Source organism: Capricornis sumatraensis, chromosome 3 (genome assembly GCF_032405125.1).
Source record: "Capricornis sumatraensis isolate serow.1 chromosome 3, serow.2, whole genome shotgun sequence".
NCBI classification, from domain to species: Eukaryota; Metazoa; Chordata; class Mammalia; order Artiodactyla; family Bovidae; genus Capricornis; species Capricornis sumatraensis.
The window spans coordinates 824,577-841,845 of NC_091071.1; the positions used below are offsets into that span (position 1 = coordinate 824,577).

At 67.0% G+C, this 17,269-nt stretch overlaps 2 protein-coding genes across 2 annotated transcripts; both read right to left on the reverse strand.

Moving 5' to 3' along the window:
- Positions 1-233: 233 nt before the first annotated feature.
- TMEM184A (transmembrane protein 184A) lies at positions 234-11,275 on the reverse strand. The gene is made up of 14 exons (XM_068967418.1): positions 11,074-11,275; positions 10,883-10,992; positions 10,191-10,259; positions 9,805-9,978; positions 9,413-9,595; positions 8,773-8,841; positions 6,293-6,481; positions 3,807-3,972; positions 3,335-3,425; positions 3,154-3,229; positions 2,947-3,038; positions 1,837-2,006; positions 1,202-1,399; positions 234-496 (listed from the first exon to the last, which is right to left on the reverse strand). The coding sequence occupies exons 1-14, from the start codon at positions 11,273-11,275 to the stop codon at positions 234-236; spliced, it is 2,052 nt and encodes a 683-aa protein (XP_068823519.1).
- A 2,977-nt stretch (positions 11,276-14,252) lies between these two features.
- PSMG3 (proteasome assembly chaperone 3) lies at positions 14,253-15,770 on the reverse strand. Its single transcript, XM_068968938.1, has 2 exons — positions 15,068-15,770; positions 14,253-14,661 (listed from the first exon to the last, which is right to left on the reverse strand). Exons 1-2 carry the CDS (start codon positions 15,281-15,283, stop codon positions 14,509-14,511), a joined length of 369 nt encoding a protein of 122 aa, XP_068825039.1. The 5' UTR covers positions 15,284-15,770; the 3' UTR covers positions 14,253-14,508.
- Positions 15,771-17,269: the final 1,499 nt, after the last annotated feature.

Sequence of the window (17,269 nt, forward strand, 5' to 3'; positions counted from 1 at the left end):
AGGTCACCTGAGCTGCAGGCCGGGGGAGCCTGGCAGGTCCCTGGGGTCACCAGAGAGGCGTGAGTGCCCTCTTCTGGGGCTGCGGGCCCACTGGGTGAGGGAGCAGCCTCTGGGCGCCTGGCAGGGCTACCAGGTGACCCGCTTCACCAGCCACAGGTGGGTGGGCAGGAGGCTCCCAGGAGAGGCCTGACCTTTGGCAAGATGGTCGGTGGGCGGGGCGCCCTGTCCTTTCCCTACAGCTCCTCCGCGGGTATTAGCATCCTCTCCTCCACGTGGCGGCCCTTCCTGCCCCCGCCGGGGCCGCCATCCGGGCTGTGGGGGGGCATGCGGGGTGAGGGCGCCCTGCCCTGGCCGGGCCGGGGGGCCTCCTGCGTGGCCTGCTGCGTGTACTTCTGGTAGGCGGGGGAGAAGTTGTGGATGGCATCCTGCACGATGTCCTGCGGGCTCATGGTCTCCTTGAGGCCACTGGAGATGCTCTGCATGGGTGCTGAGGGGGCTAGGGGTGGGCGGCGGGTGGGCTGCACGCTCCCTGGGCACGCACCACCCCGCCCCTCGTGCTCCCAGTCCCCAGGACCTGGCTTCCTCCCTGCCAGCCTGCGCACTGCCCAGGGCTGAGGCCTCTCTTCTGCATGTCCCGGTCCTGCGTCAGCCAGCAGGGGTGACTCCAGGACCCCTGGATCTCAGCCCAGCCTTGGGGCGCTCCCAGCCCAGACCCTCTGCCAGGTTGCCTTGGGTTGGCCCCCACCTTATCTCCATCTTGGGGTGACCCCTTCACCTCCTCACCGCTCCAGGCTGACCAGTCCAGGCCGAGGCCCATCCCTACCCACATGGGCCTTTCTCTAGGGGCACCAGTGCCAGCCAGCCCCCCGGCTCTCCTGCCAGGCCTGTCTGAGCGGCTGGGAGTGCTGGTGGGGACCCCTTAGGCCCAGGGGGCAGGAACTGTCTATCACTACAGGGACCCTGGGCCCAAACGCCGGGTCCCGCCGTCTCACTCAGCTCATCCTGCCCCTGGTCTCCTCCCTGGGACTGTGTGGAGGTGACACACTGCTGGGGGCTCGTTCCCTCCTTGGGGCCGTCTCCCTGCCCACCAGGGTGAGATGGGGAACAGAGGCGTGGCTTGGGGGCTGCCAAGGGCCCCCTCAGCATCCCTGCCCTCGAGACGGTCCAGGCGCCCCTCACCCGGGCTGCGGGCCCTGCATACCTGGCGAGCTCTCTGTCTTCTCCGAGTACACCTGGCAGGTGAAGGCGTAGCGCAGGGCGACGGAAGCAAAGAGCATCTCGATGCAGATGATGAAGTTCTGGTAGCCAGCGGCCACCGTGCCGGCGCCCACCGTGCTCCCGTCGATGACCTGGACCTCGGGGATGGCCCCACACCTCTCCAGGATGGCCAGCAGCAGCCCTGGGGGGTGGTGACGGCCGCTCAGTCAGCTGCTCCGGACAGGAGGCTGGACGGGCGCCGACCCCAGCCAAGAGCCCCCCACCCAGCTGGGGCTGCGTGAGCATGGTAGGGGTCTGCAGGGTCTGAGCTCAGTTCAGGGGGGCTGGGCGCCTCCAGTGCTGGGTCCTTGGCACAGTGGGCATCAAGAATCCCCAAGGGCCTGTCTTGCTCTCCCCCTGGCCCCAGCTGCTCACTGTCCTCTGAGAAGTGGAGACCAGAAGTGCCCAGGGGCTGGTGGGCACAGGGCTCCAGCACCCCTCTGGGCGTCCTGTCTCCCCACATCAGGCCCCATCTGCTGGGGTCCTCGCTGTCTCCCCTGCTGAGAGGGCCATCTGCTGACTGGGGCTGCAGCTGGGCGTGGGGCTGGGCCTGGGGGCACTAGGGACGTGCCCACCCACCCTGCCAGAAAGAGAGGAAGATGACGGCCTTGATGGTGAGGAACTTGAGGACGGGCTCGAAGGGCTGCAGCAGCTCTCTGGTGGCGGAGTAGAAGAGGAACAGGGCGTACAGCGCCAGGCTGACCGACGCGTTGTAGACGAGGGTAACGTACAGGTAGCCGCTGCGGGCGCTGCGGGCCAGGGCGGGAGCCCGTCAGGGCGGCCACAGCCCAGTGCCCACCGCACCCTACCCGCTGTGCCACTGGCCTGAGCCCCCAGCCTGGGCACCGCAGAGACTCAGACCTGGGCCCCCCTCCAGGGCCGCACGGGGCACCCAGGGTGGGAGGCCGAGGAGCTGGCGGCCGCTGGTCTGCAGACCCCGCCCCCTCCAGACAGGAGACCCACTGCCCCTCCCCAACCTCCGCAATGGGAACAGCCCTGTGCAAGGCCTTGGTGTGCATGTGACCGTGTGAGCGTGCACACACGCACACGTGTGCCTTATGTGTGCGCTCCTCTGTGAGAGCGTGTGTCTGCACATGTGCATGTGTGAGCATGTGTGCACGTGAGCAGGAGTGCGCATGCGTGTGGTATATGTGCAGGAGTGCACATGCGTGTGGGATGTGAGCATGAGTGCGCATGAATATGGATAGATGCAGGAGTGCGCATGCGTGTGGATGTGAGCAGGAGTGCGCATGCGTGTGGGTGTGAGCAGAACTGCGCATGACTATGGATATATGCAGCAGTGCGCCTGCGTGTGGAATGTGAGCAGGAGTGCGCATGCGTGGTATATGTGCAGCAGTGCGCATATGTGTGGAATGTGAGCAGGAGTGTGCATGCGTGTGGTAAATGTGCAGGAGTGCGCATGCGTGTGGGATGTGCCTGTGGCCCTGGCCCAGGGGCACGTGCGAGGGCGGAGCTTGGCTCACTGGGTGCCCTTAACTCCGTCCTGGCTGCCCGGGGGCCGTGGGGTCGTGGCCTCGAGGCGCTGGGGTCCCCAGGGCTCACCTATGACAAGGGTCTGTTTGCCACAGCTTTGCCCCCGGCCCTTCCCCCTGCGCTGAGCCCTGCCTCCCTCTCCGGCCCCCCAGGGTGCCCCCTCCCCGCCATGCCCGCATGCCAGCCGGGCCTCACTTGAAGTCCCCGTCGTGGTATTTGCCGAATGCCTGCAGGACGATGGTGACCAAGGCCATGACGGGCTTCACGACGCAGAACTGCAGCGTGGCCTGGGGGTCGGGGAAGGGCTGAGGATGGCGGCTGGGGCCACTGGTGAGGAGCCAGCCCAGCCCGCTCGTCGCGCAGGGGCCGTGGGGGGCTGGCTGGGAGGGCCCAGGCACTCACCTGCTTGCAGAAGCGCAGAAAGCCGATGGAGTAGGTCATGCCCCGAAGGCAGCAGGTGCCGTGGAAGCAGCTGGTCCTGGGGTGCAGGAGTCCCTGAGGCGTGTTCCCGGAGGACACCCCCAGAGTGGCCTGGCTGCCCAGCAGGGGGTGGGGGACCCGCGGGCTCTGGCCACAAGCTTACCGGACGGGCTTTCCGCGGATCTCAGCCATGATGGCGCTTTCGCCCCCCAGGTACTGGAAACAGAGGCTCAGGAAGCTGTAAATGACGAAGGCTGCAAGCAGGGTGTGGGCATTGAGCCTGGGCCGCCCACGAGGCCCGCTGGCTGCACAGAGCTCCTGGGCTCCCTTGCCCAGGAGACACAGACCCCCTCCTCATGGGGCTCGCAGCCCGGCCTTGGGACGTTCCCCGGGGCGGGGGCGGGGGCACAGCAGGTCCCTGTGGCTCTGACTCCCCCACGACCTGGCCCACAGCCTCTCCCAGGGTCCGGGTGGCCCAGCTGCAGCCCCACCCCACCTTGGGAGTCTCCTCAGCACCCCTGATCTGGCCACCCGCCGGGGCCCTCACTAAGCCAGACTCAGGCTGGCAGGGGCTGTGCAAGCCCCTGGGAGCCCCTCACTCGCTCCCTGGGCCCTGGAGAGCCGGCAGCACCCACCTTCATAGCAATCCCGCACGGAGTCGAAGTACACATAGCGCTGGTGGGCCCCCAGGAGGAGGAGGCTGAGCCAAGAGTCGAAGGCGTAGACGGGCACGATGAACAGCAGGCGGATGATGTACCGCTGCTCCTGGGGCACCGTGTAGGCGCGCAGGTGCAGGTAGATCTGGGCGGAGAAGGCAGGCCTGGGCTCGCTGCCCGCCCCCGGCCCCCGCCAGTGGGAGAAGGCAGAGCCAGCCTCCCCGGGCCCTGCCGCGGGCGGACGCTGAGCGCAGGAGCACGCGGTTAGTCATGGGTGCGCTCATTCATTCGCCTCAGGGCTGGGCGTGTGTGCTGGCCTGAGGAGCAGTGTGGCACGGCGACATGGGGGCATTAGAACAGCTGATGCCTCCCACCCTTCCTCTGGACTTAGCCCACGGAACAGATTTATTCAGAGACGAAGACAGGATTCACGTTCAAGGACGTTCGTTGTAGGGACATGGGAGACCGAGCCTGGTGGTGGGCCCGTGACTGCCTCGCAGAGGGCAACCCTCAGCCCCGGGCACCAGCCTGGGGAGCTGCTCCGAGAGAATGCTACAGGACGGCAAAGCAAGTGGGGCCCAGGTGCGTGCCGCAGCTGGGCAGAGACAAAGGGAGGACGTCCCCGGACGAGAGGGACAGAGGGGTGGTCCCCGTGATTGCCTGTAACCTTCCCACATCGTCCTTGTTTTCTACGAGGACATGAAAAAGCAGTGAGGGGAAGAAGCACAGGGAGCCAGGCAAACAGGTAGCTGGCCGTGGTCCCCAGCACCCCTGGGAGGCTTCCTGGAGGAAGCCATGGGGGGGGGAGGGGCAGGCAGAGGGCAGGCTGAGCGCAGAAGCCCAGCCTCTGGGGGCACAGCCCGGGGTGGCGGGGGCAGGCTGGCGTCAGTCAGGCTCCTTATCAGCTGCTCCCTCCCCAGCAGGTGCAGTGGGAAGGGCACGGCCTGACCAGCCATCAGGAGACAGACTTGGGCCCCTGGGCAGGCACTGCCCGCTGCGGGCCTTGGCCAGCTGCTGTCCTCTCAGGCTTCAGTACCCCATCTTTAAAGTGAGGGTTGAGTCGCTCTCTGTCCCCTTGGATGGAGAGTGAGGGACTCCCCGTCGCGGTCGGGGGAGGAGGGGCGGTGGGGGCCTGGGAAGTGCCACCCACCGGCTCTCCGTCAGCCCTGCCCAGGCCATGGGGCCCTGGGACGCTGGGCTCCAGACACACGCTCCCGGAAGGTCAGGGCTGGACAGAGGGCCAAGCCAAGGACCAGACTGTGGCTGGAACTGGGACAGCCTGGACTTAGGATGGTGGGTGCCCCCCCCAGGTGCTCGTTGTCCCACAAAGCACAGCTGCCTGGGAACCTAAAGCCATGCTGCCACCAGGAAGAAGGCCTGGCTTCCGTGTGATGCAAACGCACCACCCACCTGTCCTGTCTCCCTGTCCAGATGCCCCGGGACAGCTTGCTAAAACTCAGGGCAAATACTGCCTCCTCCAGGAAGGCCTCCTGGATGGCCCCAACAGGAAGGGGCTGCCTCCTCCTGCCGCTCTCAGCTGCACCTGGCCCGCCCTCATATGCTGCCTCGTCCCCCTTAGACCGGTTATCTGGGGCCACGCCTAGACGTGCACCACCCCGGGGGTGACTCTCACTGGGGGGACATCGGCCCCCACGGCCCTGCCTCGAGGCCTCTGGCCACCTGCTGTCCTGCCAGCCAGCCTCCCGACTGCCCCTGCCCCAGGCTCACTCCGCCAGCCCAGCGCCTGCAACAGTGCCAGCCGAGCCATCCTACAGGGCCACCCTGCCCTTGGTGCCCACCCGCAGCCTCCTCTGGCTCCTCAGCACCCCTGGTGAGGGCCAAACCCCCGCAAGTCCGGGGAGTGCCCCCAGCCCGGGCAGCCCGCTCCCGCCCACCTCTGCTCATGCCTCCCTGGGCTGGTCCTGGGCTCCCGAGCCACTCTGCTATCGCCCAGCGCTGCCCCCAAGCACCGCCTCTCACCCCCACCCCGGCCACTCCCTCAATCTCTCTGCCAGGCCCGGCACTTCCACCTGGGGCGACCTGGCTCCCCAGCTCTGGGCCCCTCCAGCCATGCTCTGACCCCGGGGAGCAGAGTACTCTTCCCTTCCCAGCAACACGAGCCTGGGAAAGACCCCCGGGCTCTCACAGCCTCAGTCTCCTCAGCTGTGAAAGGGGACCCTGCTGCTGACCTCAGCAAACGGGCCCACGGGCTCACGAAGCGCCCCGGGGCGGGGTAGGGGGGCTGGGCGTCCAGCCAGAGTTCTTCCCACTGCTGGGCAGAGGCTGTCCGTCTTCCGCCCGGCTCTCTGCGTCCCCTGACCCCCACCTCCCCGGCCCCACGCAGCTGTGGTGAGCCCCCGGGTGGTGCTCCTCCAGCCAGCCAGGCCTCCAGGTCTGCCCCGAGGCTGAGCAGGCCCCCTGGGGCTGGGCTGCAGGTCCCCGGGGGGCACCGAGGGGAGGCTCACCTGGTGGCCGGTGAGCAGCAGAGCTGCCCACACGAAGACGCCTGAGACGCCGCGGGCCAGCGGCGAGGTGAGGAAGAGGGGCCCGGGGCCCTGGGAGCCGTTCCCCGCACGCTCCATCTGCAGCCCTGCAGGCCCGGCCGGCGGTGTCCACGCCAAGGGGGTGCCCGGGAGCCCGGGGGCGTCAGTTATCTGCAGAGGGAAGGACGGCACATGGGGCGTGGAGAGGGCAAAGGTGTGCCAGGGGCGGGCGGCATGTGGGCGGGCGACATGGGCGGGTGGCAGTGCCGGGCTGCGCGGCCATGCTGGGCTTCGGCCACTGGCCCTCCCACAAGGGTGCCAGCCGGACCCTCCTGCCCGTGTGCCTGGGCTCTGGGCAGCCCTCCGTGTGCAGGGACCCAACTCCAAGGCCCGGCCCCAAGGTGGCCTCCTTCCTGGTGTCAGCTGCCCGGGCGCAGACGCCAGCCGCCAGCCCGTGACCTGGGGCGGTGCCCCCTCTGGTGTCCTGGGCTTGCGGGGAGCCCTCGTCCAGGAGCCAAAGACGTCAGAGGAAGTCGGGGGGCGCCCATGGGCCTGCCCGCCGGGGACGGGGTCTGGGAGGCCAGCCAGACCGGCCCTGCCCTCAGCAGCAGACGGGGTGAGGGGCGCGCCCGGTACCCACCCATCCAGCCTGCCTGCCTGACCATCTGGCGTCCTGCTTGGCCGGGGCCCCTGGCCACCTCAGGACCGCTCGCCCATCCTGGGTGCCTGCTCTGCAGCCTCTTGTAACCTGCTGGGGCGCTAGGCACCTCCCCGGCCTCGCACTCGAGGCCTCCACCCCGCCCTCTGGCCCTGGTCACAGGGCCCTCCACCTACCTCTCGGGCAGGAAGCTCCCGGGCTAGTCCTGGGCGGCCGGGCCTCTTGGGAAGCCAGGCTGGTCGTTTACGTGGCCAGTGAACCCAGCGGGCAGCCCCGGTGGGGGTGGGACCGGGCTACCTTCAGGAGGCCACGCCAGGCCCGGGGAGGGGCGGCCACGAGCAGTCACAGCCCCGTGGCACCCCCAGCCTTGGGCGGAGGGCGGGCCGGCAGAGGGGCGGCGCGGAGGGCGGGCCCCTCCCCTGACACCCTATCCCGCCCCCGGCTGCTTGCTCCAGGCGGCTGGCCGGACTGAGCTCTCCCCCAGCCCCGCCTGCCCACCGCACAGTGGCCGCACGCTATAAGCCTGGGCGCCCGCCTGATTAGGTCACCCCAGCGGCTGCCTCAGCCCTGCCTCCTGCCAGGATCCCGGCCTCCTCGGAGGCCCCTTCACCTCTGCTTTCTCGCCTGCGTAGGTGAGTCTGGGTTCCGCCAGCCCTTCCGTGGGGTGCTGTGTGCAGACGGCAGGCCCTGCCCCACCTGCTCCTTCCTTGAGCCCCAGGCCCCAGGCCCCAGGCCGCAGACCCCAGGCCCCAGGCCCCAGGCCCCAGGCCCCAGGCCGCAGACCCCAGGCCCCAGGCCCCAGGCCCCAGACCCCAGGCCCCAGGCCCCAGACCCCAGGCCCCAGGCCCCAGGCCCCAGGCCCCAGGCCCCAGGCCGCAGACCCCAGGCCGCAGGCCCCAGGCCCCAGACCCCAGGCCCCAGGCCGCAGACCCCAGGCCCCAGGCCCCAGGCCCCAGGCCCCAGGCCCCAGGCCGCAGACCCCAGGCCCCAGGCCCCAGGCCCCAGACCCCAGGCCCCAGGCCGCAGGCCCCAGGCCCCAGGCCCCAGGCCCCAGACCCCAGGCCGCAGACCCCAGGCCGCAGGCCCCAGGCCCCAGACCCCAGGCCCCAGGCCGCAGACCCCAGGCCCCAGGCCCCAGGCCCCAGGCCCCAGGCCGCAGACCCCAGGCCCCAGACCCCAGGCCGCAGACCCCAGGCCCCAGGCCCCAGACCCCAGGCCCCAGGCCGCAGACCCCAGGCCCCAGGCCCCAGGCCCCAGGCCCCAGGCCGCAGGCCCCAGGCCCCAGGCCCCAGGCCGCAGACCCCAGGCCCCAGGCCCCAGGCCCCAGGCCCCAGGCCCCAGGCCGCAGACCCCAGGCCCCAGGCCCCAGGCCCCAGGCCGCAGACCCCAGGCCCCAGACCCCAGGCCGCAGACCCCAGGCCCCAGGCCCCAGACCCCAGGCCCCAGGCCCCAGGCCCCAGGCCGCAGACCCCAGGCCCCAGGCCCCAGGCCCCAGGCCCCAGGCCGCAGACCCCAGGCCCCAGACCCCAGGCCGCAGACCCCAGGCCCCAGGCCCCAGACCCCAGGCCCCAGGCCCCAGGCCCCAGGCCGCAGGCCCCAGGCCCCAGGCCCCAGGCCGCAGGCCCCAGGCCCCAGGCCCCAGGCCGCAGGCCCCAGGCCCCAGGCCCCAGGCCCCAGGCCGCAGGCCCCAGGCCCCAGGCCCCAGGCCCCAGGCCGCAGACCCCAGGCCCCAGGCCCCAGGCCCCAGGCCCCAGGCCCCAGACCCCAGGCCCCAGGCCGCACACCGCAGAGCAGGGCCACGCACCAGGTGCAGCAGGATCAGGGGCCCTGGGGGGGTGAGGCGTGGCTTCTCCAGCTTAGACGGAAGGACCAACTGTGTCAAAACCGCACACGACCGGCGAAGGGTCCTGGGTCTGGGGAGGCAAGGGCTTCAGCATCTCTGTCCTGGGAGGGGCCAGGGTGAGGCTGACTCTTCGGCCACCATGGGACTCTTTGGCCAAAGGAGGCCCTACCGCTGTCACAGCCACACTTCCTTGGGAGAGGTGGCCGGTCCGGCTGGGCCTGCTCGCCCTCCTGGGGCTGGACACCAACCGAACCTGTCTCGGGGCAAACCTGCCCACCCAGAGGCCGAGGCCCCTGACTGCGGGTCCCCTGACAGGTGACGGGGCCCCAGGCGGCTCCCGGCCGGGCTGCAGGAGGCTGGGACGCCACGGTCCTGTCACAGACCTCAGTGCCCTTTTCCCAGCGCCTGTCCCTCACCTCAGGGACCTGACGCCTGGGGCGCTCAGCATGGGTCGGGCATCGAACCTCCCTCCAGGCGTCCCGGCCGAACCAGCCCCTTTCTAGGCTGGCTTGCTGCCTGGGGACATGTCCAGGGGCACGCGGGGGCAGACTCTCCCCGCCCGCCCGCCTCACATCCAGGCCCTTCCCGTGCTGAGAGCCACCTGCCCTGGGCCAGCCCGCCAGGGTCCTTTGATGCCCCCCAAGCCCTCGCTGACAGCGCCCACGGGCGGCGAAAGGACGCACCCCTGGGCTGTGGCTGCTGCCTGCAGAACGGCCGCTGGCTCAGCCAACACCTGCACGGCCTGCGCTGGGTGCCTGTCAGGCCCCCAGGACACCTCTGCAGCCTGCGGGGGATGAGTCCTGGCCTGGCCGCCCACCAGCCTGGGGGGCCCAAGCCCCTCCTGCACTCCGTCTGGGCCTCAGCGGGGCAGGGGCTGAGAGGCCTTCCAGCTCTAGTGTGGGGGCAGCTTTGGAAGCGTGGCCTCCCTCTGTCCAAGGTGCCGGCTCCTTGCCTGGGTGGGGCCCTGGGCCAGAAGCCTGGGCAGAGACAGGCCTGGGTGCCTGCAGGCCCCTCAGTGTCTGCGGCCTCGGCCAGCTGCGGCCTCTCTGGGCCCTGGCTTCTGTGGGTGATGATGGCCGTGTGCGGCAGGGCAGCCCTGGTCAGCATGGGGCCCAGGAGGCTCTGCTGGCTTCTCCCAAAGGCAGCCTCGGCTGCCGCCGCCGGGGACTGGGCGAGGGTCCCGCCAGCGAGCACACGTGGGTGGCCTTCTGCTGCCCGGTCACCGAGCCAACCAGCCCTGCCCTGCGACACGTGGGGACCCACACGAGGCTTTCTCCTTGCATCCCGCCCTCTTTCCTGCCCATGCCCAGCCGAGTCCCTCCCAGGCCTGCTGCCTCGGTCCCCGGGAGAGCCTGTGGCTGCCCAGGGCCTGTCCATACCTGCCCGTTGCCCCAGAGCAGACTGCCAGCCCTGGCGCCTGCCTTGGGGGGCCACTCTTCCCGGTGGCTCTGGGGCAGGGGTGCAGACCTGGGCCCAGCCTGACCGGGCTGAGGCCCTCTTTGACCACCCGGTGGCACCCAGGGCATGGGTTGCCTGGCTGGGGGCACAGCCTCTGGGGTGGAGGTGGGCTGGGGATAGAACCACTGTGAAGCTCAGAATCTCAGGGTGTGGACGCTTCTCTCCAGGGGTGCACAGGGGTCCAGCCTAGACACATCTCTCTCCTGGGTGTGCGGGCGTGCCCACATGCGCACACACGCGCATGCACGCACGCGCGCGCACACACACACACACACACACACACACACACACAGAGCTCACCTCCCTGGTCACGCCCTTGGGGGCCCCTGAGGCAGGTCTGACGCAGGCCTCTGGGCCTGAGGGGGTGGCGGGCTGTCCGGCACCACCGCCAGACCTCCAGGCCTCTGCCGTGCCTCCTCCCGGCGGCCGGGGTCAGTCGATAAGCCTGCTGCTGGGAAAGCACTGGCCTTGCCCCAGACTGAGCAGACGCCTCCCTGCCTCCCGCCCCAGCCGCCCTGCCAGGCCGGCCCTACCTGCCCGGGTAGGCCAGCCACACCCTCCGCTGTGCCCTGCCCAGGGCTGGGGCCGGCAGTCCTTCCCACCGACCACCCACCTGGCTGTCCTGGCCCCCACCCCCGGGCGCGGGTCTTGCTGGGCCAGTGACCGCTGTGGCTCTGGGCCCTGCGTCTGCCCGGCCCGTCTGTGTGGCCAGGAGTCTGAGGCCTGCTTTGGGTGCGGCAAGGGTTGAGGGGGTGACGGGGCCTCTGACACCCGGAGCTCCCCACCCGGCCCTGCTCTACTCACGCTGCCCCATTTCTCTGTCTTCCGCCCCTTCTGCCCTCAACTGCCCCACGTCAGGGAGCCGCACCTCCCAGGGCTCCGGCACCTCCCACGTCTCGCAGTCCGTGCGGAATGTGCCCTCCTGATGTCCCTGGTGCCCACAGGAAGCTGGGTCTGCCCCCTGCCCTCCAGCTGTGGCTGTGAAAGCCGGCAGCGCACTCACCATCCGCGCCACTCAGCCAGCTCTGAGCGCGTTCTCGCGGACCCGGCCATCACCTTCGTCCCCTGCCCAGCACCCCCTCCTGATCTCCAGTTTCCTTCCAAGGCGCGAAACAGAACGGCCGACGCCAGCTTTTCCAGCTGGGCCCGCGCCCGCTGCCTCATTCCGTGGGCTGTCTGTCATAACTGGTTCAGGGGGATCCAGGGCTCCATCAAACCCCGGACACGCTGCTTGGATGGATAACTGAGGATGACCGCCAAGGGACCCACTCGCCCTTGACTCTGAGCTGGGGCTGCAGGCCCGCGTCCACTCTGGAAAAGGCAGCAAGCGGAGAGCGTGGGCTTCTGTGCTTGCAGCTCCGCAGCAGGGGTGTCCACCCCACACCGAGCGTCCACACAGACCACGCCGCGCGTCCTCCCCACATTGCGTTGGTCCAAGGGCACGGCCTTGAACAAGGGCACTTCGTGCACCTGTCGGCGTTGCAGGGTCTGGCACACCGACCCCACGTGTGTTACCTGCATTCGGCCATAAATTGCTGGGAGTTGTAACTACAGTTTGATTGCTGGGTAAAGCACCACGTGCAGCCTTTCCATCTAAAGGAATAACAATTTCCACGAAGCCGACAGCCCTGCCTGCGGAAACCGCGGCTTTATGGATCTCTTTATTGGAGCGTGTCTCTCTCCTCCTGAATTACAGCAGCTGCAAGCAGAGCACCGGGGAAGGCAAGGGCCAAGTGCCTTCTCACACGAGCCGCTCGTCTTGATTTACAAGGCAGAGCAGAGCAGCGAGGCGCTGGCCTCAGTGACGGAAGTCTTTGCTCTCGATAGCTACCAGACAGCTTTGGGCAGCTGTGAGTGCGTGCCACTCGGGACAGTGCTGGGGACCCTGGTTTCGATTATACGTCAGGCATCCCCCCACATTCCAGGCAGACAGCTGTGGGACAGCACAGATGACGGGCTTAAGTGTGTTGCCTCCTGGGGGCGGTCCCCTGGGGGTCTGAGCAATTTGCCCTGTCCTGCTGAGCCTCGATTGCCTCCACTGCCCACCTGCCTCTTAACGCAGTCACCAGGCCTCGGTCAGATGGCAGGGGCGCCACCAGGGTTTGGTGCGCAGGAGGCCTCCGCACAAGGCTGCACCGGAGCCCTGCACGCAGAGCACGGAGGGACGTCCGCCTTCAGCGTCGACTAGGATGGCCTGTCCCTTAGAAAAGGGACCAGGGAGTGCCAGCGTGGGGCTGGGGCCAGGTAAACAGTGTGGAAAAGTGAAAGTTGCCTGGTTATGTCCAACTGTTTGTGACCCCACGGACTGGAGCCCACCAGGCTCCTCTGTCCATGGACTTCTCCAGGCAAGAGTAGTGGAGCGGGTAGCCTTTCGCTTCTCCAGGGGATCTTCCCAACCCAGGGATCAAACTCTGGTCTCCTGCATTGCAGGCAGCTTATTTACAAGCTGAGCTACTAGGGAAGCCAGTGTGGCCCATCCAAGGAGTGTCAGGGAGGGGGCTGGGGACGGGTGAAGGGTGTGGCCTCAGGGCCCTCTGCTTGCTTCAAACCCTAGCCCTGCCGCTTGGTGGCAGCGTGCGTCCGTTTCAACTGCCGTGTAGACCTCATGGGGTGGGCGAGAGGATTAAATGTGTTACCAGGACTGAAGGGTGAGCCCAAAGCTCACCAACGGGCAGCGTGAGCCGGACCTCTCATACATTTAGGGGCCGAGTCGGAAAACCAAAGCTGCCGATCACCTTGGCCCCAGGCTGGAGCCTGACCCGAGGTTCAGGCTCCTGGCTGGTCAAGCAGGAGAAGCACGTTTCCGGACTCGTCTGATGCCCAGATGACAAGCGTGATAATTACAGGCTGATACGGATCGAGGCGGCTCTGGCCCAGCGGAGCTCGCGTTGCCCCGAGTGCCCGGCCAGGCGCCAGTTCTCCGGGAGCCGTCGCCCCCTACCATTCCCAGGCCCTGCGGACCCCCCAGCACCTCTTCTACTCAGTGCGTGTCCCCACACCTGCCGTGACCTGTGTCACCCCTCGGGTCCTCTCGTGGGTGGACAGGCCTTCCCCTTCTCCAGCTGGCCAGCTGCTTTCAGGCTTTTAAAGCAACCGTGCAGGCCCTCCAAGAGCAGACGCCGGGCAGGGTCTTCTCAGGAGAAAGGCCGGGGCTGAGAGCGAGCAGCAGGGAGGTGGGACCCGGAGCCCCCACCAGATGTAGCCGCCGAAGAGCCCTGAGCTGCCCGGCATGGATCTGCCTGTTTCCCCTGGTGGGGGCCTGGCTTCCGGATCCCTCAAGCTCCCCACACAGGGGCATCTGCACCGCTCCAGAAGTCTGGTGGACCTTTGTATGACTGCCCGGCCCTCCTGACACAGGTCACCGGGTTACCCCACAGCTGGTGTGTGCCTGCGGGTTTACCCGATGGTCCCGAGGGGCTGTGGACGTGCCTCCCCAGGGGCCCCAGCATCTGCTGAGGGAACGAGCCTTTGAACACAGCTGTCCTGTCCCATGCTCAGCAACCCCACCCGAGTCCTTCTCAGACCAGCAGCGTGGTCTCACCATCACCATCACCAGCCCTCAGCAGCCCCTAACGTCCCAGTTTGCACTTCTGCCCCCCGGCCATTGCCATAAGCACCAGCGCCTGGGGGGGGATGCGCCTCTACCCTCCACCTTTAAGCACACGGCTCTGGAGGCTAGGGTGCCAGCCCATCAGGAGGCTGTGAGCCGCGTCTGGGCAGCGGAAGGATCAGAAAAGCCATGGGAAGAGAAGGAGGACGAGGGAGGGGCAGAGTCAGCTCCTGGAACCATCTCACCACATGAACCTCTGATCGAGCTTTCGCCAAATAGGTTTTCCTTCCCTCGGCCGTTCACTGCAGTGAACGCGTATCGAGTGCCTGACGTTTCTCAGCGTCGTTAAGAAGAATGGTAAGGTATTTGGGGATACGCATTTATTTTTAATAATAAACCCCCCCCCCCCCCCCGACAACTGAGGGCCATGACTCATTCGTCAGCTCTCACACGCGAGGGGCTCTCTGGGCCTGGGGAGGACGCACAACTGTCTCAGGACACGCTTCCTGTCCTCCCCGCACAGGAGCCGTCGGCCTCCAAACCAACGTCAGCCTGAGGTGTCTGTTTCTTCCAGCTCCAAGGGCCACAGCCAGAGAGCGCCTCCGCCTAACTAAAGGAGCGCCTTCAGAGCCTCGAGGCGTCTGAGCTGCCGCAGGGCCTCCCGGGCGGCAGGGGTGGCCACTCCAGCGTCACCACACCTGGCACGTCTGGATCACCTCCTTCAGGCCCTTCACCGCCTCCATGCTCTTGTCCTTCATGGCCAGGGCGAGGAGAACGGCTCTGTTTCCAGCTTCTTGAGACACAGACGCCACCAGGTTCTTTGCGAAGACATGGACGAGGGGCTGACAAGGGCAAGGGGAGAAGGCCTCTTTAACTGCCTTCACCCAGTACCTCTCAGGAGCCCAGGCCAGCTTCCCGGCTCCTCTCTCTCCTGCTTATCTCTACTGAAAGGGCCGTGAGAGTCCACAGAGGGAAACGCTGTCAGACCTCACAGATGATCTTTCCAGAACGGGGCAGAACAGGAACTCACCACCATGAGGCTTGCGTTACAGAATCACTGCCTCTGCGCATCTGTCTGATAAAATGCCGACGGGCTGCACGCAGCAGGCGGACACCCTCAAATTATCTGGGGGCCTCGCACAGTGCTGCCCTGGGCTGAGGTGGCGGGGGACGGGGCCTGTGCTTGCCTCCAGATGCTCCACATCCTGACAAAGCACGGGCACTGGGAGCCCTTCCCAACCACATTACCTCATCCTTCCCGAGGAGGACTTTAGTGGTCAGCACAGGCTTGCCGATGTCACCAGTCACACTGCTGGGTTCCAGGGAGACCAAGGTACCCATCTTCCCCAGCTGGGTCACAACCACCAGGATGTGACTGCTGAAGGCTGTGCAGACCACCTGAGTGGGGACTCCACACACCACTGCAGTCTTCTGCTTGGATGTCAACAATGGTTTACCTTCCATGGCTGAGTCTGCTCAATGGCACCTTTCATTTATGTTAAGGAAAAAAACAAAAAAGGAAATCAGTCAATGGCAGATAGCCTGGGAGCTCCAGAATAAACACTATTTGGTATCAAAAGAGAAACACAAGTTGGCCCATTCACAAGCCTGTCTGTTCGCCCACACAGGCTTTATTCGCCCGGAACTTTCTGGATTCACTCAGACACACACAGGCTGGATGTCAAAGTACGCTTCTCCCTGTGGAGGCAGACGAGGACAATCCCTCCCCGCGCGGGGGCCCCACCCCACCCCGAGGGCGCTCCCTGAGTCCCGGCGGCCCGCCCTCGCAGGGGAGAAGGCGCCGCAGCTTCGGAAACCCGGCAGAGCAGGGCAGCGCCTCCGCCGCCCCTCCGGTCCGCCCACTAATCGTTTTCTGCGTTTTGAGAAACCGTCGGTCCCACAGAAGCAGCAGCAAAACGACCCCAGCGCGGGGAAGAGGGCGGGGGCCGGGCGGCGCCCCCGGGCGCCCAGCCTCTCCGCCCGGCTCCAGCCGCGCGGGACGCCCACTACCCCGCCACCCGCCATGCCGCCCGCGCTCACCGCGCCGCGCCCGGAAGTGACGCACGCAGGCTCCGCGGGCCCGTCCCCGACAGGCCCCGCCCCGCGAGCGCCGAGCCCTCCCCCCGCCGGAAGTGCAGCCTGCGGGACTTCCGGCTCCTGCTGCGGCCTCGGGACTCTGCGCTGTGGGGTTCCGCGCGCCCGGGCGGAAAGACTGGGCGCCATGTTTGCGGAAAGAGGCTGCAGCACCAACCCGTGGGCCTCTCGGCCCCTGGCCCTCAGGCGAGGGGCGCCTGACTTCTCCAGAAGGGCGTCCTCGCGCCCTCCTGAGGGAGACCCTGCAGCTCTGTGGTTGAGGAGCCTCAGAAACGGGGTTTCTGGCCCCTTGGCCATGGGTTCCAGGACCTTCAGGGAAGCACGGGGAGCTGAGAGAAGCAGGGCCGGACGCCAGTTTAAGCGCCGAAAACATCCCAGTCAGGACCCTTGATGTAGGGCGCAAGAGGCCTCAGTGTGGGACCCTCTGGGTTCATCCCAAATGCCTGTTGACTGAAAAAAAACGCACGACCTAAAAGTCGGGAGTTTTGTTTTATTCCTTGGAGAAAACTGAGGACTCAGGCCCAGGACGCAGCATCCCAGATAACTGAGGGACTGCCCCAAAGAGGTGAGGGAGGGGCCAGGGTATATACGGTTTTTGCGACAAAGACCGGGTAGTCCGAAAGTCAGAAGGTTGCTTAATACAGGAAAACCAGGCATCTCCAGGAATTCAGCGCTTTCCTACGTTCCTTTGATGTGCACCTCAGCTTCCTGGGGTGCTTTCTCACCCCGAGTCCCCTCAGGGTGCACCGTCGGGCAGCTGCGATGTGACGGCTTGTAGGTCGCAACATTCTTTGCTTCTTTTCACTTAGAGCAGCAGGAACCAGGGGGGTCTACAGCCCAGGATCAGGAGAGGGTCAGTGGGCGGGCAGTCACTAAGGGAAGGGGGATGGGGGGTTTCTAGGCAGGGAAACCCAGGAGAGCTCCTGCTGGAGGCAGGCCAGGGGCGCTTCAGACCACCTGGGGGACGGTGGGGGACGAGGAACTGGTTACCAGACATGCGGGACCGGGGGAGCAGTTCTTGCTAAGACTGGAAGATGCAGAGACATCACAGAAGTCCAGAAGTGAGCGCCTGGTTGGGAAAGAGTTCAGAGGGCTTCCCTGGTGGGCCAGTGGCTGACACTTTGCTCCCAGCGCAGGGTTCCGCTCCAGGTCGGGGAATGGGCGCCCACATCCTGCAGCCAAGCCCGAGCGCTGCAGTGGAGGCCCTGTGCAGCCAAGATTAAATGAATAAAATGTGGCGGAGAGTGTTTTTAAAACCAGTTCAGGGAGTAGAGTCTGGTCTAGGAGAGAATCTTTGTCAGTACGCTCTGCCTGGCAGTAAAAAAAGCCTTTAAAAAAAAAAAAAATCTTTCGCGG

Bases quoted from the DNA above. Each gene is read 5' to 3' on its own strand.
- TMEM184A (XM_068967418.1), bottom strand. From the start codon at position 11,275: ATGGTGAGTGCGCTGCCGGCTTTCACAGCCACAGCTGGAGGGCAGGGG. The intron at 9,596-9,804 runs GCCTGTCTCTGC...CATCCCCCGCAG, and splicing joins AGGGGCCTGCAGGCACCCAG to GCTGCAGAGGTGTCCTGGGG. The intron at 3,230-3,334 runs GTAAGCTTGTGG...CCTGCACCCCAG, and splicing joins ATCCGCGGAAAGCCCGTCCG to GACCAGCTGCTTCCACGGCA.
- PSMG3 (XM_068968938.1), bottom strand. From the start codon at position 15,283: ATGGAAGGTAAACCATTGTTGACATCCAAGCAGAAGACTGCAGTGGTG. The intron at 14,662-15,067 runs GTAATGTGGTTG...TGCCCTTGTCAG, and splicing joins TCCTCCTCGGGAAGGATGAG to CCCCTCGTCCATGTCTTCGC.